The 22838-nt window shown below is 40.5% G+C and overlaps 1 protein-coding gene across 4 annotated transcripts in view; it reads left to right on the top strand.

Annotated features, from left to right (window-relative positions):
• The window catches only part of HDAC7 (histone deacetylase 7), a 686142-nt gene that overhangs the window by 259610 nt on the left and 403694 nt on the right, over positions 1–22838 (top strand). For all 4 annotated transcript variants that reach the window (XM_086964199.1, XM_086964189.1, XM_086964206.1 and 1 more), the window contains exon 2: positions 15426–15622. In XM_086964199.1, coding sequence (XP_086820325.1) covers positions 15426–15622 — 197 coding nt within the window. The remainder of the gene's footprint in view (positions 1–15425; positions 15623–22838) is intronic.

Here is a 22838-nt window from a genome sequence, read left to right as displayed (position 1 = left end):
CAGGCCTGCTTAATTTGTCAGGCTTAAAATCCTCACCCTCCTTTTGACAGTAGATCACCAGTTAGTGGATATCTGCTGTCAAATACAACTTTCTAACATACAGGACCAGCAAGAACAATTCATGATAGGACCAAATACACAAACATAACACATGAACATTTCTTTCCAAAGGAGTTACGCAAAAACACATCAAAGAGATACATTTCTCATAACAAACAAATATCAATTATAACTTTTAATCAGAAGACAAAACATGATACACATTAACAAACACAAAAATAAATTTCCATTGCTTAACTGTTACCATCTTGTCAGTCACCTTGCAACATGAAGCCCTTTTAACTTTCCAAAAGTAAAATCCTTTCACTGACACTTCATGTTAGCCTTGTGCCACAGTCTCCACTGTAAAAAATAATTCTTAACTTGCAAATCGTTCTCACTTATTCATGTAGCCTTCAAAATTTTAGTAAAGGGCTGCATCTTATTTTTTTGTCTAAGACTTAATGCACCACTTCGTTTTCTGTCAAATAAAATCAACTAGCAGACATTATTTTTTTAGAGCAGAGACACAAATGTATCAGTTCTGCAGAACATTTAACATGATGTTGGGACTTTCAAAGAAACCTTTTTTATATTCCCCTTTGGAATTAAGTTCTTTAATTTTATTGATGTTCTTATGGAGAAACCAGAAAACCCACCTTCCAGAGGCCTGTTTAGCAAGGTCATTCTGCATTCCACAGAGACAAGGCCCTAATTTAAAAGGTCACAAAATGTCAACATGACAGCCTCTTCCATTGTTTACAGGGAAACTAAAGATAGCATCTCAGCGCAACTTGAGCCTTTGCAGCTTTCCCAGCCCCCAGCTTCTGCTCACTGTGAATTATCTCTATTCCCAGATTATTAAACTACATTTAGTCTGAATAATTCACAAAACCTAATAACACACATACCTGTTTTTAGAACAAATGTTTGTTGCACTACATGTATGCATTTACTGAAGCCTAAAGCACTTTAAAGCTATTATAAATGGCAAGAATGCTGTTTTAAATGGTCTATTTTACCCAAATTTGACTTTAATATTAGGGGCACTTAAAAATAAATATCCTATAATTGTTTTACATATTAATCATTATCCTCAGAATGTTCTTTACAAATTACAAAGATTTTTAATCAGACATATCCCATGTAAATCTTTAGAAAAATTAGTTTTGTACGCCTGCGCTAAGTGAAATTCCATATGCTAATGTTCTCATTATGCAGTGTAACACAACTTAAATTAAATTATAATGCTAGGAGGTCACAGTATGAGCATTAAGCTTCATGAATAGTAAAAAACACATTTTGTAGCACTTATTTTTAATAATTATTTTTCAAAATGTATTAATTATTTTTAATAAACCTAATCATTTTTGATAATTCCACATATAAAAGCGTGCTGCATCCCTTGCCTATCATTTTAGACGCATTCATTTATAAGCCTAAGCACAGAAGCCTTAACTTATACCATGACAAAATGTTTGCGCCACTTTTTATCTTTTTTTTAAAAGGACAATTTAATTAGCAACAGACCCAGGAATATGCTTACAAAATTTTGTTTAATAGACTGAAAACATAAAAAACCACAAACACACATTTGAGCTCGTTTCAGACATAAACAGAAAAGGGGTCAAACACTCAGGACACACAATACGGCGCGCCATGCATTTCGTGAATAGCGCCATCGCTATTCACTTGCAGAAGTTGCACTAATGGGAAGACCACATAGACATTTAAACACACATTTGACCAACAAATCAATACTCAGAACAAAAACAAAGAACAGCCCACAGACTGTACTTGAACCAAACCATTTGCAAATACTAGTTGTTAGTAATATTTACAAGAAATGCTTCTCAATAGTGTTCCAAAAGACAGCAAAAACAGCCCAACAGACTGATGTATGTCCAAGAACCGAAAATACACTCACTTCACTAGCTTTGGCTAGCAGAACACCAAACAAAATCGTTCTGCATATCTTCATTCATAAAACTGCCCAGAACAAAGGATCCTTGTTTTGTATTATGTCAGATTTTAATTCCCTGGGGATACAAAATCACCAAGGAAGAAATATGTTATTAAATCTAACCTATTTAGATATTCCCTTTAGGGGAAGCCGGCTAATTTACTTCACATCATACTATGGTACCTTCCAAAAAAGCAACACATTTTTCCATGTGAGCTTACAAACAGGCATGCCAAAAATACTGCAGAAAATGCAAGTATTATAATCAAAGTGGTGCTTAAGGTACTTTTCGTACGTGCACCGTTCAACTAAACCACATGGAGAAATATCTCCTCATTACCTGCCTACACAAATTGCAATTTGCATATCCAAACCTATACAAATCCAAAGTTGGCCAACACAAATTCCAAAGTACCAAAGCTACATTTCCAAATTTGCTAAGATCAGGCATCTTATAGCTCACTAATCTAGCTTCAAACTTCAAGGGGTTAGCTCTACCAATACACTCGCAAAAATAAGAGACCCTCGGCTATGGTAATTGCAATGACCAAATCAAAAACCAAGAAACCAACCCCTCGGCTTTGGTAATTGCGATAACCAAATGAAAGACCCAAAGAACCAAAGGACTGGGAGCGACCCACTTATACTTAACTCTTACTTTTACTAATCAAAAGGTTATCCAAATTCTAACTGTCAAGTTCTACATGACCTAACGGTCTTTTTAGAATACTCACGCCAAAAAAGTTCTCAGTCAGGAGTGACATCATGTGGAGGATCAAAATCAGGAAGATCAGAAATATACTGGGCTACAGAAAAATAATCTCCAGAATCCCTGTGCACAGAGTACCTTCTTAGTAGAATCCTGTTCTGGCCTCCTCAGTAGATTTCAGTCTCCTGACAAGATCACTCTACAGAAAGTCACTTCTCTGATGAGCCCCGCGTTGGCTGCGCCATTTGAGGAACTGAAAAATCTTCATTCTCAGGGGTCTTACTAATATCAATAAAGAACTTGGCACAGAAGCTGAAATATGAAAAGACATCTTTATTAAACTTTCAACAAGTGAGGCTACGTCACCCAGCTGCCTTAGAAACTGAATGAGGCAGTCTGAGGAATACAGAGGACAGAGGCCTTTTATATGTTTTAGGGTTACATGACTCAGCACAAAAGTAAGGGGCAGTCCTAGCTTTTGCAAGCATGCAAAAACCCAACATTCCTTCTTACACAAGCTGAACAAACCCATAATGAAAGACCACAACCCATATCGTAAACAGGTCATAAAAAGAAGGAACAGAAACAGATGAGAGGTAGGATAAGGGGTGTGTATGTGCATACCAAACTTTACAATCTCCTGTGCTCTGAATCTTAATCGTGATCAGCTACTGGGCAAGGAACTGGTCTAACAAGGTCAGCTTCAGGCAACAGGGTCAGTTCACTCAGGTCATTCAAAAGTCAGCTAAAGTCATCAGCCTATGTGAGGCCTACTACAAAATGGCTGCCATGCACAAAATGGAACCCAAGGATTCAGAACGAAATCTTCAAATACACAGTGAATCCATCTGTGTAACATGATGAAAACACTCATACTTGCTGAGCTCACTGTTTACGGTTCGCTGTTACCAAAATCGTAACAGAACCACGACCTTTATGACCCAGGTTCAGAATTCACGGAACCTCACCTCCCAACGTCCTGAGACAGCTTCCCTGAATACTCACAAAAAGGTGGGTACGCTCAGACTGTGCCCATCCTCATACAAGCCTTTATAGCTTTCTAAAGGGCTGTGTTCAGGATACCCATGCGTAGATACTAACAGCTCAGCTCCTGCTACATTGTTGGTGTCTGTGCCTGAGTTGATCCAGATTACCACCATCTTTCTACAGCCCCATCTTTGTCTAGTGTAGAATTGGAACTATTAACGCCTCTTTAAAAGGGCACCATGTAGGTAGGGCCACCTCTAAGTGGTGAAAATGTTGCATGTTACCTAGGGATGTATCAGTTGTTCACATGCTTTGGTACGTGCCTAGGGATAGAGGACTTCTTCTTTTGGACAGTAACCAGATTCAGCGTGCACTCCCTTTTTAGTGATTCGCTTCACATCAGGGACTTGCATAGCACATACTAGGTAAAGGCTTAAATGTGTGCACAAGACCTGTCCGACAGCGAGGACTTTCCAGTCATACTGCTTTCTTTTTTGCACTTACAAAAGAATGGCTATTTTTTTTAACAGAGCTAGTGAACTCTTATCTGCTCTTTTTGTTCATGTGCAAAAAGAACAATTGATGGACAGAATGCAGAACAATGTCATACATTCACCCCAGTCCAGAGATCTGGGCCTAAATCCATAGTTTTTTTGCTCACCATGCCATTCCAGTTTGGACCAAGCCATATGCAAATCAGTCTTGACCCTGCACCCAATGGGAACAGTCCAGCCCGAACTGCCAGGCCAGGTCCTCCCTGGACTGGAAACAAGCATCCTAGGATCGGTTTTGGGATTTCAGCCCTCATCAGCCAGGATAGCTTAACTCCAGTGGCATGGAGAGCACAGGACCCACGTCTAGGCATACCCGTCCCACTCGGGGCGACAAATGCAAAAAGAACAATTGATGGAGAGAACGCAGAACAATGTCATACATTTACCCCAGTACAGAGATCTGGGCCTGCATGCAGCAGAAAACATGCATTATTGTTGTTAAATCTGTACTATAAAGTTTGCCATTATGTATGTTCCTTGTCATTTTCTGGAAAATGTTTTTGTGGCCTGCAAGTGTGCTCAAAGGGCAACAGCAATTATTGCAATGACAGATGGCCCAGTCAAAATTCAGAATGTCAAATGTACAAGACTTGGCAACATATAGTCAGGGCCACTGAAATTATAAAATTGTGTGGCTGCAAGGATTTTCACATAAATGCAGATATGCCGCATTTGCCACACAATACGTCATCTGCAGCATAATCTATAGATATTTAATAAATGTGTTTCTAGGTCTAACGGTTTAAAAGTTACTAGAAATGCAGCAACAGGTGTTGCAGTGCAGTGAAAGGTCCTTTGCAAAGCAGAACTGGTTACCTTTCTGTTGCTTATTGCTATATTTGGGTGTTAAACTGCTACTAATGAGGAGCAACCAATGCCCAGACAGTGTTACCAAGTTTTTAGATGACAAAATCATGAAGCAATGGTATTACAAAATGTGCAGCGTTATGCCGCTTAATTTGTTTTTTCTTTCTGCTTTATTTACTCAACCCTGCTGCATAATGTAGCCCCACTCCTGCCACATAATTCCAGTGGCCCTGCATATAGTTGACTTAGTTTTAGGTGCATACGTGACCACCTCTCAAAGGTGATTGTGAATGTATCCACGATTAAGATAGAAGAAACTTGCCTCTATTATTATATATATATATATATATATATATATATATATATATATATATATATATATATATATATATATATATATATATATATATATTACCTACTGGCGGTCGCCAGTAGGTATATATAGTTAGGATTTTTTCTCTATGGGATTTTTGAAAATTCTATGTCTAATAACTTTGGCGTTTGTGGACGGAATTGGCTGAAATTTTCAGGAAAATGGTTCATTTTGTTTCTGAGCAGCCCCTGACAATTTGGGGGGGTTCCATCAAGGGGGGGCCGAGAAAAAAGGGGGGTCCCAAAACGCGTTTTTCCCATGTTAATTTCCATAGGGCGGTTGGCCTCACTTTTAGCTCGAACGGCTGAATGGATTTGCACGAAACTTGGCAAAATTGTAGGGACTGTTAGCCCGATGTGCCTTTGCTAGGTCTCAATATATGTGCTCCAGTGGATTTTGAGTAATTTAGGTTCAAAAAAAGATATATATCTGGGCGGAGCCTAACCACACATCTGATCTGATTGGCTGTCAGCACTTCATCCAAGAAGTGTTGGCAGCCATCTTGGGACCAATATACATGATAGCACCTCATTAAAAAGCATTGTAGTTAATAGAGGGTTTTAGGACTTTAGTTACATTATAAATCCATACTCGTTTTAGGAATTGTGGTGGGTTCTAAGGTGATTTTACCATGTGAAAAAACCTTCTGCTGTGATATCATGAATATTGTTTGAAAGAAAACTAATATCTCATGATTTTCCCACAGTGGTTTGGAAGGGGATCTATAAGCTAAACTGAAAGCATATTTTCTGTAAATTCACATTATCTTTCTCAGTCATGTGAAAATGAAGTCTGACATTCTCAGTAAAACATGTACATCCAACAAGGACAGATACTGTCAGTTGATTCCTTTGTGTTCTACTGCAGCCTCCTAGAGTGTTCTAAAGAACAACTAGAGCGCTAACAGTCCTACTTATTACAAAGGTATGGCACACCTGAAGCCATCTTGATTGGAATAAAGTGGTAACTCTTAAAACATTTAATTTAAAAAGAAACAACATGAGGGGGTATATTTTGCCATAGAAAGTATGATTAGTGCTGCAGAATGAAAAATTAGGGCACATTTTGAGTGACTTCTCAAATCCTTTTCTATTTCATTAAAACATTCTGACATGCAGTCTCCCAAAATGGCCACCAGAGACAAAAGAGCCCAAATGTAGCCCAAATATCACCCAGATGTAGCCCAAGTATAGCCCAATGACAGAATGTCCCAGAGTGTTCTAAAGAACAACTAGAGCGCTAACAGTCCTACTTATTACAAAGGTATAGCACACCTGGAGCCATCGTGATGGGAATAAAGTGGTAACTCTTAAAACATTTAATTTAAAAAGGAACAAAATGAGGGGGTATATTATGCAATAGAAGGTATTATTAGTGCTGCAGAAAGAAAAATTAGGGCACATTTTGAGTGACTTTTCAAATCCTCTTCTATTTCATTAAACAATTCTGACATGCAGTCTCCCAAAATGTTTACAACAAGGGGTGGTGAGGGACAGAGTCTCTGAATTAAACAGAATACTCTCACCCAGTCAAGAGATCAGGGCTAGATCCAACACCGTTTTTTAGCTCACTGCACCATCCCAGTTTCAGAACCTGGCTGTATGCAAATTAGTCTGTTCCTGTCCCAGTGCATGATGGGAACAGGGCAAACCAAACTACAAAAGCCAAGTCTTACACTGGGAAGGAAACAAGCTACCGGGGACCGGTTTCTGGCATTTCAGCCGTCTTCGGCCCTGCTTGCTTGAATCCTGATGGTGCAATGAGCAAGGGACTCACATCTGAGTATAACCTTCCACGCTTAGGGTGGACAAAAATATTTACAACAAGGGGTGGTGAGGGACAGAGTCTCTGAATTAAACAGAATACTCTCACCCAGTCAAGAGATCAGGGCTAGATCCAACACCGTTTTTTAGCTCACTGCCCCATCCCAGTTTCAGAACCTGGCTGTATGCAAATTAGTCTGTTCCTGTCCCAGTGCATGATGGGAACAGGGCAAACCAAACTACAAAAGCCAATTCTTACACTGGGAAGGAAACAAGCTACCGGGGACCGGTTTCTGGCATTTCAGCCGTCTTCGGCCCGGCTTGCTTGAATCCTGATGGTGCAATGAGCAAGGGACTCGCATCTGAGTATACCCTTCCACGCTTAGGGTGGACAAAAATATTTACAACAAGGGGTGGTGAGGGACAGAGTCTCTGAATTAAACAGAATACTCTCACCCGGTAGCTTGTCTCCTTTCTGGTGAAGAATTGGCTTGGTAGTTTAGTCTGCCCTGTTCCCATGATGCACTGGGCCAGGGACAGACTGATTTGCATATAGCCAGGTTCTGAGCTGGGATGGGGCAGTGAGATAAATAACGGTGATGGATCAAGCCCTGATCTTTTGACTGGGTAAGAGTGGTCTGTTTAACTCAGACACTCTGTTCATCACCACCCCCTTTTCTAAATCGTTTTTGGCCACTATAGGTGTGGCAGGGTATACTCAAACATGAGTCCCTTTCTCACTGCTCCATCAGGATTCAAGCAAGCCGGGCCGAAGAAGGCTGAAATGCCAGCCCCGGTAGCTTGTCTCCTTTCTGGTGAAGAATTGGCTTGGTAGTTTAGTCTGCCCTGTTCCCATGATGCACTGGGCCAGGGACAGACTGATTTGCATATAGCCAGGTTCTGAGCTGGGATGGGGCAGTGAGATAAATAACGGTGATGGATCAAGCCCTGATCTTTTGACTGGGTAAGAGTGGTCTGTTTAACTCAGACACTCTGTTCATCACCACCCCCTTTTCTAAATCGTCTCCCAAAATGGCCACCAGAGACAAAAGAGCCCAAATGTAGCCCAAATATCACCCAGATGTAGCCCAAGTATAGCCCAATGACAGAATGTCCCAGAGTGTTCTAAAGAACAACTAGAACGCTAACAGTCCTACTTATTACAAAGGTATGGCACACCTGAAGCCATCTTGATTGGAATAAAGTGGTAACTCTTAAAACATTTAATTTAAAAAGGAACAAAACGAGGGGGTATATTTTGCCATATGAATTATGATTAGTGCTGCAGAAAGAAAAATTAGGGCACATTTTGAGTGACTTCTCAAACCCTCTTCAATTTCATTAAAAAAATTCTGACATGCAGACTGAAACATGCACTTTGAATACCAGCAGCAGACGTCCCTGGTGAGCAGTAGCTTTACTACAGTGATCTAATGTGCAACTAGAGTGCTAACATTCAGAATTTATGGCAAATGTGTGACACATCTGAATGCCTTCTTGATGGAACCAAAGTAAACAAGCATTGAAAATGCAATAGATCTCGCCCTCGTTTAAGTTAAAGCCATTCTGTTTGTAATGAGGTGGCTTTTTTGTTTTGCTTTTATTAGTGTTTTTTCAACTTTCATGTAAATAACATGCATCTGTATGCATATAAGTATATGTATGCATGCATTTATGTTTGTATTTATATAGATATACAGATGATATATGTTTATATATGTATGTATATAAATATATTCACTGAAAAAACCATAGGTTATAGACCATATATAGTTAGGAATTAGCATTTACAAAACCATGAAAATTCACTGAAAAAACCATAGGTTATAGACCATATATAGTTAGGAATTAGCATTTACAAAACCTTGAAAATTCACTGAAAAAACCATAGGTTATAGACCATATATAGTTAGGAATTCGCATTTACAAAACCTTATTTTACTCACACAAAACCATTGAAATTCCATATATAGTTAGTTGCACTAACTATATATCGCGCACCCGCAACCCACTGCTGATGATGTCACATATTACATCATTCATGACATGGTCAGTGACATCACTGATGACATCACTGATGACATCTCAAATGACATCACTGATGACATCACTGATGACAACATCCAGTGACTGTATGTTTCTGTAAAGTTAAAATATGTCTTACATATTGAAGAATGAGTGGATGTATAAGTGTCTGGATGAAGGATTTAGTAGGTGCATGACTGACTGTATGAGTGAGTGATTAAATGTGTCTCACTGAGTGCATGGGTTAGTGACTAAACTGTCTTAATTTGTGCATCATTATGTCTGTTGTTCTGTAAACTGTTGCATGTGTTGATAAGTAGCTATATGAGTAACTATATGGGTTATTGATTGGTTGCCCAAGTATTTGTATGGGAGACTGAGTGTGTGTGTGGGTGGCTGGGAGGTGTATGACTCTGTGCATAGATGTGTGAGCAGTTGATTCACTAGATGTATGGTTTCAAAAGTGCATGTGGAAACAGCTGTATGGGCGGTTGACTGTGTGCATGAGTGTATTGGTGAGTGAATGGATATCTCAGTGCTACATGTCAAAGTAAGTACATATGTAAAACACAGTACATGTGAGAGTTGACATATATAAATAACTGTGCATAAGAGCCAGTGAATGTGTGAGTGGCTGTATGGATCATTGTGAACTTGTATCAGGGATTGTATAAGAGAGTAAATATGTGTTAGTATATGTTTGAATAAGCAAAGTTTGTATAACTGTATAGTTGAGGAAATGGAGGTGTGATTGATTCTTTGCATGACTGACATGGTGTGTGAGTAACTCCATGGATGAGTGACAGTCTGTGAGTGTCTGTTTACACTGATTGTATCTAAGGTTATATTAGAGTCTGAAGAGGTTCATCGTATTATCACATGAATGATATCATCAGTGATGTGATCAGTAATGTCAAATGAGATGTCATCAGTGATGTCATCAGTGATGTCATTTGAGATGTCATCAGTGATGTCATTTGAGATGTCATCAGTGATGTCATCAGTGATGTCACTGACCATGTCATGAATGATGTAATATGTGACATCATCAGCAGTGGATTGCGGGTGCGCGATATATAGTTAGTGCAACTAACTATATATGGAATTTCAATGGTTTTGTGTGAGTAAAATAAGGTTTTGTAAATGCGAATTCCTAACTATATATGGTCTATAACCTATGGTTTTTTCAGTGAATATACATATATATATATATATATATATATATATATATATATATATATATATATATATATATATATATATATATATATATATATTCACTGAAAAAACCATAGGTTTCACACCAGTTATAGTTAGCTGGAAATTTTACTGACATAAAACCTCTGAAATTTCCACGTTATAGTTAGTTGGACTCACTATAACTTGCGCGCCTGGAATGCACTGCTGATGACGTCACATATTACATCACTCATGACATGGTCAGTGACATCACTCATGACATCACTGATGACACCATCCTTGTGACAGACCTCCTTTCAGCGTAATGTAACCCTTGAAACACATTTTCAAAAAACAAATTCAAATAAATTGAGATACCCATACCAGTTACAACAACCAATTCAGTAATACCACCATCTATATACACATCCACTCATTCACCAACAGTTCTATATAGTCACTCATACATATATTCACTCATCATATGTAGTGAAACACCTATACATCCTGTTACACACCGACAGTCATCCAAAAGTTACTCACACACATACTCACACATGCAAATAAACTATTGAACATCCATTTATTTGCATATACAGCTATACAGACACTACCACCTTACTTCTAAGGAAACTTACACATACTTACTCTCTTAAACAATCACTTATAGAAACACATACTTATTTAAACAAGAACTCTTTCAATCTCTCACTCTCACATATACTCACTTATATACATCAATACTCACATATACTATATTAAAACATATGTAGTTACTGATAAAGACACTAGTGAGACAGTCATTCACTCACTAACACACACATATACACACTCATCCACCCATACAGTCCTGCACATATGCTGTCTTCAAAACACATACAAACAGTGAGTCAGTCATTGATGCATCTATGTGCTAAGTAACACCCCCACCAAACCATACAGACACTCATACTGATACTAAAAAAACATCTAATAACCCATATACACACATGTAGCTAATCACCAACCCATGCAGCCACTTATACACAAAGTGAAACACTGATACAAACATTTAAATATTTAAACAATACTCGCTAATATATGTATTCACTAAGATACACTTAATAAGCCAGTTAGCCAATTAAAAAAAAAAACATCCATTAAGACACTTATTTAAACACTTATTCTTCCATCGACCTTTACATATACATATATAAAACATATTTATTTTTTAGAAAGACACACATTCACTGGATGTTGTCATCAGTGATGTCATGAGTGATGTCACTGACCATGTCATGAGTGATGTAATATGTGACGTCATCAGCAGTGCATTGCAGGCGCGCAAGTTATAGTGAGTCCAACTAACTATAACGTGGGAATTTCAATGGTTTTATGTCAGTAAAATTTCCAGCTAACTATAACTGGTTTGAAACCTATGTTTTTTTCAGTGAATTTAATAGGTTTTTTAAATGGTAATTCCTAACTATAACTGGTGTGAAACTTATGGTTTTTTCAGTGAATTTCATAGGTTTTTTTAAATGCTAATTCCTAACTGTAACTGGTGTGAAATCTATGTTTTTTTCAGTGAATTTCAAAGGTTTTTTAATAGCAAATTTCTATAGGTATGAAATGTAATATTTTTTATAATGAATCCTATATTGTATATTTATGTAATACTATTTTATTATGTATATTGTTAATTTTTTTTCTTTTTTTGCCCTGGAGCGCTCCCGGTGCGCGTCCCGGTGAGCACACCGGTAAGCGCAGTCTTGCGGCGCGCCCCAGGGCGCGTACCGGTGAGCGTCCCGTTAACGCTATTGCCGCGAACGAAAACATCATCGTGACGTATCGTGTAGCCGCGTCCGCGTGATACGCACGGCGTAAACGCTCCCGGAAGCAGTCGAGCGCATACGATCGCACCACGTAAGCATCCAACGCGCATATGCAACGCGCCCCTGGGCGCACCCTGGGGCGCGTAGCGTAAGCGCGTCGGGTCATGTGACCTAAAAATAACACATTTTATTGGTTCAGGACAGTTTTGGTTTCCAAATGATGAAAGCCCTGGTCATGTGACCTGAAAATAACACTTTTCATTGGTTCAGGACAGTTTTTTTTCCTAATGATGAAAGCCCCCACCTTTTTTCCTCATTCTCACTTTGTACTTTGAGTGAAGAAGACCTGTTGATAGACCTCTCTGTACCTTTTTGGACTGAAAAATGGCTTCAGTCGCAGCAGCAGCAGGAGCATCTCAGCCACCACCACCACCACCAAGAGGACCACCACAACACCACAGTGGTGGAGATGAAGAAGAAGAGGAGGAGGAGGAGGAGGGGAGGAGGACATTCCTGCCAGAAGACAATACCCCATATAGGCCAAAGCAGCACATTATCTGGGAGTTTTTTTCCATCCCAAAGGACCAAAAAAAAGTGAATGCGCCAAGGGTTATTTGCCTAATCTGTGGCATTGAACTTTCAAGGGGGAACCCTAACAAGAAATACTCTTTTGGCAATAACACCATGATTCGCCACATGCAACGCCGGCATCCTAACAACTATGCTGCGGCAGAGGTCCGAGAACTGGCCAGAAACCCTCCCCAATCTTCACCCAGCACCTCCAAAAGAAAGCAACCCACTCCATCGGGACCAGAGACAAGGGAGATGGTCCCAAACATACAACCCCAGTTTGGGGAATACAAAATCAGTTGTATTTTTTGTGGTAAAAGAATTACCTATGGTGAGCAAAGCATAAAGCTCATCAACCGTGCTGGTGACAACCACAATTGCCCCAAAAAACCTTAATTTTTTCCTGATTTTTTTTTTGCTCCTGTTGAGTCGTTTACAATTCCCTGTTTTTTGTTTCTCCCCATAAAAATAACAAAAAAATATAAAATTGTTCATAAAAGCCAAAAAAAGTACAAAATGTTCAAAAAAACATTTAAGAAAATATAAAACAACAAAAAGAAGAAAAAACTTCTTTTTAGAACTACCTCCAATTTATAAAGAAAGGTTAAATTTTTTAAAAACTCTGTCATTCGTTTTCCCCCATGGTACGCTCCCCGGTACGCTCCGCGGTGCGCGTACCGGGCGCTCCCCCCGCGCAAATCGATTGCAAATGTATGGCCCCCACATCAAACCTAGGGGGTCAGGGGGGCCTACCCTGCCCCCTTATGGTCATTTCCCCCTTTGTTTTTGCCACCTCTTGTGTCTCGATCCTACCGAGATACAAGATGGCGGCCGCTCCGGACTGTTTGGAATGTTGACAGACACCCAAGAGCCAATCAGCTTTCTGCGCGCGAACTCGCGTAGCCCGCTGGTTCACGCCCCGGTGCGTGTACAGGGGCGCGCTTATAGATATATATATATTTTTTAACCTAAATTACTCATAATCCACTGGAGCACATATCTTGAGACATAGCAAAGGCACATCGGGCTACCAGTCCCTACAATTTTGCCAAGTTTGGTGGAAATCCATTCAGCCGTTCGGGCTAAAAGTGAGTTCGACCGTCCTATGGAAATTAACATGGAGAAAACACGTTTTGGGCCCCCCCTTTTATCTCGGCCCCCGCTTGACGAATCCCCCCCCCGAACTTTCAGGGAAGGAGCGGAGCGCCGCGAGTCACATTTGAGGAAAATTTCAGGCAGATTCCTCAACCGGCGCCAAAGTTATTCCCAATAGAATGTTGCGAATTCCCTATACAAAATAATCCTAACTATAACTACCTACTGGCGACCGCCAGTAAGTAATATATATATATATATATATTAGCCATGATTGTTAATGTGATGCACCGTAAACAAAGATGACCATACACTCAAGGAGCTGACAGTGAGGAAGAATTTACCCTTGAAATCTACGGTGCTTGAGAAAAATTGCTAGAAGAATTTTTCAGATTTTAGGGCTAGACATGCAAATCATTTTTGAGGTTGCAAATTGTTTGCAACCACAAAATCCTTTTTTAAATGTACAAACACCAAATTGTAATTCGGTAACTTGTTGCTAAGTTGCAATTTGGGTTTGGAACCAAATACCGATTTGGGTTTTGGAAAGGGCATGTTTGGGGCGTCACTTCCAAATTCCGAATCGTAGTGGTATGTATTAATGTTTTGCGACCGCAATGCGGATGGAAAACGTTAGTATTTTACCGACACCTCAGAGAAAGCAGTAACCCATTTGCAAACGGAAATGGTTCCCCAATGGACCACAGGCTTCTTTGTGAATGTAAAAAAATAAAAATTGCTCTTATTTTTTTTGTTCAAAAGAATTTTGTGTTACTTTAAGGAAAACTGGTTTCATTTAAAGAAACAAAAAATACTTTATTTTAAAGCAATCACGGACATGGTGCTCAGCAGGCCACCATCCCTGTGATGGTTGTGATTCTTAGTGAGTCACAACTTGCGACCTAGCTCATTAGTATTCATGAGATAGGTTGAATTGCGACTAACTATGAATTAGTAATTTGCAAAATGGCCTGTTAATACAAACGTCTCTTTGCAAATCACCACAATGGTCGTAAAAATACTGGTCGCAAATTGCAACCAGTTTTACGTACATCTGGCCTTTGGTGCTGTCATGGGCAAGGAAGGAATACGTCATTTTCCATAGGCAGAAGCGGAGGAAGCACAGACAGATGAAACTCTAGCTCAGAGCTGTTGGAAATGCTTATGCAATCACCTCATCTATTTTTCGTCTGCTATAGTAGTGGCAAGCGAAGAACATCTCCTGCACCTTTATTTTCAGTGCAAAGAATTATATTAAGTTTGATTTAAAAATTAAGCTAAGTGTTTTAATAAATTCTTCACTAAATCTGCTTTCTTACTATGAAAGTAACCAACATGGAGAAAACTAGGTATCAAATGTAATTTCTTTGTAAATATAAAATTGTAAATACTTTAAATGATAATTTAATTGACCAATTTCTAAATTGTGACATTTTACCATGCAGAGCGTCCTTTCTATGCATATAAAATATAAATATGGAGTGTATTGCAATGTTTTTGGTAATGGGTATAATTGAACTTTGACTAAGCTTTTTTCTTTTTCTCAGCTGATGTGACCCTGACCACACCTGTGCGAGTGCCGCAGACCCTCCCCATGGACCTCCGTATGGGCCAGCTGCACCCGAAGCCATGTTCTGACACAGCAATCCTCGCTCTAAAGCAGACGCAGCAGCTGCAGGATTACATTTTCTTCCCTGACTCTCACCAAGAAGAGGTGGACCTCATCACTCTCCAACAGATGAGGGTAAAGCAGTTTGCTCAGCACCTTATGGGGTACAGCTTAGTAGCTGGATGCAAAGCTCGTGGGATTCTGGGTTGGGTAGTGACGGAGCGTAATTTACTCTGCATCAGTAGCTTGGGTTAGAACGGTGAACTTTATGTGTGGAGTTGCTTTTCTGGAGTCTTGTGAGACTTTTATGTCAGCATGATGTGGCCAAAAATGTTGTATTTCTTATAAGTTTGCGATGTATGTTTTCCGTCATAGACTGAATGTAGACAACTACAGTCAAATACGATCACAACATTGTTGACCAGGTGGTTCAACCAATAGAATTCAAAATACATTTCTGTAGCTGCTCACATCCCTACATGTGGGGGTTTGTGCTGCTGATTCTGCGTGTTTCCGTTTTATTTTCGGTGGTTATGTCTCATCACAAACTTAGTTTCAGTGACTGTGAGGAGCTGAGAGACTGGTAGACTAATTAAAGTCTCCCTTGAGTGAAGAGAAACTTGGACTGAGCATGATCATCGAGGAGCCCTGTTTATAGGTTTTTGGGTTTCTTACAGTGAGAATATTAGACAGCTGTCAAGAAGCTTTATGTGAGGGAAAAAAGGTTGCTGATTCCGTGACTGACTTGGTTGACAGTGCTCCAAAGTCTTGCAAAATGAGTGGGGACATTTGGGATGCACATGCCCAAAGAAATACCAAAGGTGAAACCCAGAGTGTCTGTATTTAGCTATTTCTGTTAACCCTCACCCCCGTGCTAAGCCTTTTTTTGGGGGGCTATTCCTGGTAGTTTGTGCTTAGGCCTCCTTAACTTTTTGTTCACATAAGATAGCTACGCCAAATTTGCTTCCTCTATTCCAATATTTCCCACGAGGGAATGAGAAATTTGCCAAAATATGGCTGCATTTGTTTTTTTTGGGGGGGGCGAAATATGGGAAAAGGTGCTGAAGAACAAAGTGTCTGTTTTTTCCCTGTAAATGGCATCAACAAAAGGTTTGCAATGCTAAAATCACCATCTTCCCAGCTCTCAGGAACAGGCAGACTTAATTCAGAAAACCAAATTTTTTATACCACACTTTTTCCTATTTTTTGTGCTTTCACCCTCCTTCTAGTTTGCGGTGGAAACAGGTGTAAAATCCATGGTGGATGCTGGAAAGCTATGCATTTCGGAAAACTAGACACAATTCTGAATTCAGCAAGGGGTCATTTGTGTAGCTCCTTCAAGGTTTCCCCAAAAAAACTAACTGTTAAAATAAAACAAAATTGAAAATATGTAGGAAAAAATTGCTATTCTTGACAAAGTTTTAATTTATAACTTCTTGTCACAATGGTCGATTTTCAAAAGCAATATACAATTACATTTGCTAGACCTTCTGGTTCTGGGGATATATAGGGTGTTTTGGTTTTCTAAGAATTATAGGTACCAAGAGCCAATAACTGAGTTGGACCTTGCAGGAGTTTTACCTTGTATACGGATATAGATCAATTAATATGGTAAAATATAAAGAGTGAAAAGTAGGCATCAAGAAAACCTATGTATTTTCGAAAGTCCGCAAGAAATGGAGTTTATAAGGAGTATTTATTTACATATCTCTGAAATTTTGGGTACCCATACTAGCATGTGAGATAGAGGGCATTTCTCAAAATGTCTTTTTTCTTACGCACAAATGCAGGAAAATCCAATGAGTAATAAAAAGTGTTCCTCTATTATATGCTCCCACATGTCTCCTGCTAAAGATGGTGCCTCACTTGTGAGGGTAGGCCTAGTGCCCGCAACAGAAATGAGCCCGAAACACAACATGGACACATCACATCTTTCCACTGAAAACTGACCTTGTTTTTGCAGTGTGACGAGCTGTCGATTTTGGGCCCTAGCTGAGCCGGCACGTAGGGAAAGCTAGCAAACCTGTACCTTTTTTTAAACTAAACACCTAGGGGAATCCAGGATGGGGTGACGTGTGTGGTTCTCATCAGAATGTTTTACCCAGAATTCCCTGCAAACCTCAAAGTGCGACTAGAAAACACATTTTCTCCCTTTTCTGTGGTGGAAAGTTCTGCAGTCTGCAGGGAGCCACAAACTTCCTTCCACCCAGCATTCCCCAGAGTCTACCGATAAAAATGGCACCTCACTTAAGCGGGTAGGCCCAATGCCTGCGACAGGAAACGACCCAAAACACAGCATAGACACCACTGTTTTTCCACTGAACACTGACCTTTTTTTTGCAATGCGCCTACCTGTGGATTTAGGGCCCTAGCTCAGCTGGCACTTAGGGAACCTAGCAAACCTGTACATTTTTTAATACTACACACATCTAGGAGAATCAAGGATGGGGTGACTTGCTTGGATCTCGCAAGGTTGTGTTACCCATAATCCCTTGCAAACCATAAACTTTGACTAAAAAAACACATTTTACTCACATTCTGTGATGGAAAGTGTTGGCACCTGTGGGAAGCCACAAACTTGCTACCCCCCAGCATTCCCCCAAGTCTCCTGATAAAAAAGTACCTCAATTGCGTAGGTAGACCAAGTGCCCGGGCAGAACAAATCAAACACCAAGGTCAATGAGTGCCCCTTTCAAAGACTTCCATTTATGTTAATTTGATTTGTTCCTTTTGCAGGCATTAGGCCCAGCCACACAAGTGGGGCAGCTTTTTTATTGGGACTAGTGGGAAAATAATGGGTGGTAGGAAATTTGTGGATTCCTTTTGATCCTGGAAGAGTAGGGCACAGAAATGCAAGTAAAATGTGTGATTTTAGTCAAATGTTAAGGTTTGCAGGGCAATTGTGGGTTATGGAGTCCATAAGAGGCACACCTGTACTCTACTGGGGTTTCCGAAATGCCATGGTTTAGAAGGTTTTTCAGGGTGGCTGTGGAACCCAGGCCCAAAAACTGCAGCTACTCCTTTTCTGGTTTTTCCACATTGCGTCTTGGACCCCACACCTTTGCCGCCACTATTCCCACCTACACAGGTAAGGTACAATTTTTATCTCGAGATATGTGGAAACTCTGGGTGGCAAGGAGTTTGAGGTTCCCAGCAGGCTCCAGTACTTGGAGGGATCTACACAAGCCACCCTGGAGTCCCCCTGGTGTCTAGTATACAAAAATATCTAGAGTTGGTAGATATTTCTTAGAGAAAGTGTACGCCCTGGCAAAGAAAGACAGAAAAGACAAATATTACTGCACAACCATCTACTCCTCAAGTACACACACATACTGGTTGGATTTGGCATGAAGGTGAGCAAAAGGTTCAAAGTGTAAATTTTATTAACAAGACATTTCACAAAAAGGAAATACACTGTTAATAATTGAAAGTTCAAAAAGCTGTACCAGTTACTCATAGCTCGTGAGCTGTAAAGCCACGACAAGGCACCAACCTCTTTACAGGCCATTCACACACCTTTCATGCATGATGTACAAAACCATTCACACTGCCAGCTGCGGGCTCGTCCCATTACACCCCTCACATCAACAATCAGCACCATTCAAGGGCCCATCACTTTCATGTGCCCACAGGACTGACAGAACAATAACACTGCCTGGCAGCTGACGGAGTATGTGGAATGGCGTTTGGTTGGCAGTGTGTTAGAAAAAGGGTTTCTGGTTCTCACAGTATGCACTTTGTACAAGCTGTGACCACCACTCTAGACCAAAATGACAAAAATCCAATATGTAGAACCGGAGTTATTACTTTTTAAAGATGTAATCAAATTATTGTGCTTAGAGACATAAAGCACCAACTGGGAACATCTGGGCATTCTAGCCTGGGGTAAATCCAAAGTTCAGGATGACCACGATGGAGGGCAGGCTGGCTACAGGACTCATTTAGGTCCCGCTGAAAAGTACCTTGGATGCAAGAAGTGTTGACATCGAAGACTCGGTGCAAGGAGCAGAGGAAGCGATGCGTCTTCATTGAACCCATGGATGCAAGTGATGCGTCAGAATTTTTAAAGATTACATTTAATTATAATGCTTAGAGTCATAAGTGCAAACTGGGGACATCTGGGCTAGACCGGGGTAAATCCAAAGTTCAGGCTGACCATGATGGAGGACAGGCTGGCTACAGGACTCACTCAGGTCCTGCTGAAAAAGTACCTTGGATGGAGGAAGCGCCAAAGACTCGATGCGAGGAGCAGGTGAAGGGATGCGTTGTCATTGATCCCATGGATGCAGGCGATGCATTGGATCAGATTTTTGCAGTCGATGAAGGCTTCATTGGGTGCATTGACGTCGAGCCACGCAGTACATCGTCGTCGAGCTGTGCAGTCCGATGCAGCAGTCGTCAATCGATGCGTCGGTTCGAATTGGTGCAAAGTCGTCGATGCATCGGTTTTGATGGAGCAGCACAGCAGAAATCACCTTTCAAGGGCCCGGGACTGGACCCTTGGCAGGGATGGGCTCACAGATGGCAGTGTCCAGGTGCTGTTGAAGGGTTGAAGGAAGTCTGTGAAGGCCCTGAGAGTTTAGAACAGGAGGCAAGCCAGCAAGTCCTTTGAGTCACTGTTGGTTCAAGTGAGATGGGTCGAGTCCTTGTCCTCAGCAGGGGAGAGTTCAGTAGGCAGCAAGGCACCACAGCAGTGCAGGAAGTCAGTTCTTCCTGTGCAGCAGTCAAGCAGATTAGCAATCCTTTTAGCACAGCAGCCTTTACTTCTGGCAGAGTTCTTCACAGCTCCAGTAGTTTACTGTCTAGGTAGGGTCAGAGCCACAGTAGTTCTAAGAAGGCTCTTTGAAGTGCGCACAGTTCCAGCCCTGACTCGAGACAAATAGGGGGTAATCAGTCCTTTGTGTGGGAAACAGAACACTACCTGTCCAGTTGTAAGTGTCAGCTCACTCTCTCTTACTGCCCATTCATTATCAGATGAGATGGGTCGCATGCTACATCGTGCGGAAGTGCCTAGTTGGAAAGATATTGTATTTGCAGCATGCCCTATGTGGGATCATTGCGGTGTCATGCTTGAGTGACCAAAATGGCACTCGTGTCCCGCCTTGGGTCACTGCACTTAAAGTGTAGTGGCGGAAATGGAGTATAAAATGGAGCGCATAGGGTTTATATCAGTCAGCTGCGAAGAGTTACTTTGCAGGTCCGCACTGAGGTTATTTTTACATACATATTTTTTTAGTGTAACTGTCAGCCATCAACCCATATGCTCATTGCAGAAGTCAAAGGGAGTCGTTTTGTATATACTCGAAAGGGACTAAAGACAGCAAGCATTAGAAAAGCCAATAGGTCTCACATAAGAGACCAATTGGCTTAGCAAATATTTTTAGCCATTATAGGAGAGTGTCCATTAATCATCTGCTTTGTTGTTGCCCTTAATTCTTAACTATGCGGCGCACTTTATTGAAGCTGTTGTTTTCAAAGCATGGTATTATCACAAAATAAAATTATGGACATAGTGTTGAAACTTTTTAAACACTCACCCCCAGTCACAGATCTGGGTTTAATCAATCATTATTTTTCTCGCCAGGTGACCCCAGTTTGGACCCAGCCATATGCAAAGCAGTCTTGACCCTGTTCCTCTTGGGAACAGTCCAGCCTGAACCGGAAAAAACCATCCTGGGACCGGTTTCGGGGTAATACTCCTCATCAGCCAGGCAAGCTTGAATCCAGTGGTGCAGTGAGCAAGGGGCCCCTGTTTGGGCATAGGCGTAGCCAATAAGGGCACACGTAGCAACATCACAAAATAAACTGGGGTGGCATGGTGAGCAAAAGAATAATGGATTTATCCCAGACCTCTTGACTAGTGGTGAATGTTTGATTTATTCAGCATTCCATCCATCATTTGTTGCGGCAGCAATTTTCGCCCGAGGTGCGCCAGGTATGCCCAGATGTGGGTCCTGAGCTCACTGTGCCTCTGGATTCAAGCTACCCTGGCTGATAATGGGTGATATCCTGAAACCGGTCCCAGGATGCTTACCTGGTTTGGCACTTCGGGCTCGACTGTTCTCATAAAGATCTGAGTCATGACTGATTTGCATATGGCAGGGTCTAAACTGGAGTGGCATGGTGATCAAAAGAACAATGGATTTAACCCTGATCTCTTGACCTGGGGTGAATATTTGGTTTGTTCCGCATTCCTTCCATAATTTCTGTGACTTTTGTTTAAAGCATGGTATTTCAACCTGCAGGGATGCCTTGGATTTCTGCTTAATAACCAGAACCCCTAATAACTTGGCTTGTTATGGGCAGTATATTGATTTGATATGTTCTACTCTTAAACCGCAAACAAAAGTACCAAACCTCTCTTGGGCATGGAACCATCAGTTCCCTCTGTACATAAACTACTTGTTTAAATGTTTTATCACTTTTAGTGACTGTCTTGCCTGTTTCATTTTAACTTTTCTATGGACATATCATACTTGGAACACCTCATAAATTGACTTGTATTGCTTCTTTGGATGCACAAGGTCTTGCACCTTACATAGTACAGAGTAGTGCATGAATTGTGATTGAATGCTATGTCTATGTTTTAGTACTTTATGTATTTTGTACCAATTTTAGTTAATTGACACAATATAATTTCACTCATTCACTGATTTTTAGCTACGATGTAGAAGCACCACCCCTGCTGTGGAGCATGGCTAAAAAAAAATTGAAAATGCCATATAATTTAGCTGCGGATTAATTTTGAAGGTGCATGCATGAAGCATGTTTTATTTCTTTTTATTTACCAATCTAAGATAGAATAATAAATAAAAGGAAGTAGCAAAGGCACTTCTGAAATTTTTTACACAAAAGCCCTTTTAAAACAAGCATTGAAAATGCAATAGGTCTCGCCTTTGATTAAGCTAAAGCCATTTGCTTTGCTAATGGCATTGTATAGCAAAGCAAATGGCTTTAACTTAATGAAAGGCGAGACCTATTGCATATTTAATGCTTGTTACTGGAGTGAAGTCATGCTGGTGGAGAAGCTTCAGTAAAGGGATGGAATACTCGTGGAGATCAGCATTTGTTCCTCCGTCAAGCAACATCATCCTTACAGAGAGCAGTATTTTTCACTTGAAGCGATGGCTATGTGTATTTATGTAGCACAGCATTTAACAAGTACTTGGGCTTTTGCCACTTTGTACAGATATTAGTCTGCAGTTTTGATTCATCGACGGGTGGTTCTCAATAGGTAGACCACTTTGATGTGAGTGAGTAGTTTGGAGAACTGTATTATCCCAACAGGGATGTTTTGTAAATTATTAAAGTCTAGTGTGTGTTGGATTGTCTGTGCCTGGCTGTTCATAGA

The sequence above is a fragment of the Lissotriton vulgaris genome, chromosome 1_1 (genome assembly GCF_964263255.1).
Source record: "Lissotriton vulgaris chromosome 1_1, aLisVul1.2, whole genome shotgun sequence".
Classification (NCBI taxonomy): domain Eukaryota; kingdom Metazoa; phylum Chordata; class Amphibia; order Caudata; family Salamandridae; genus Lissotriton; species Lissotriton vulgaris.
Note: the sequence above shows the minus strand (reverse complement) of the source record. Positions and strands in the feature narration are given on the sequence as shown.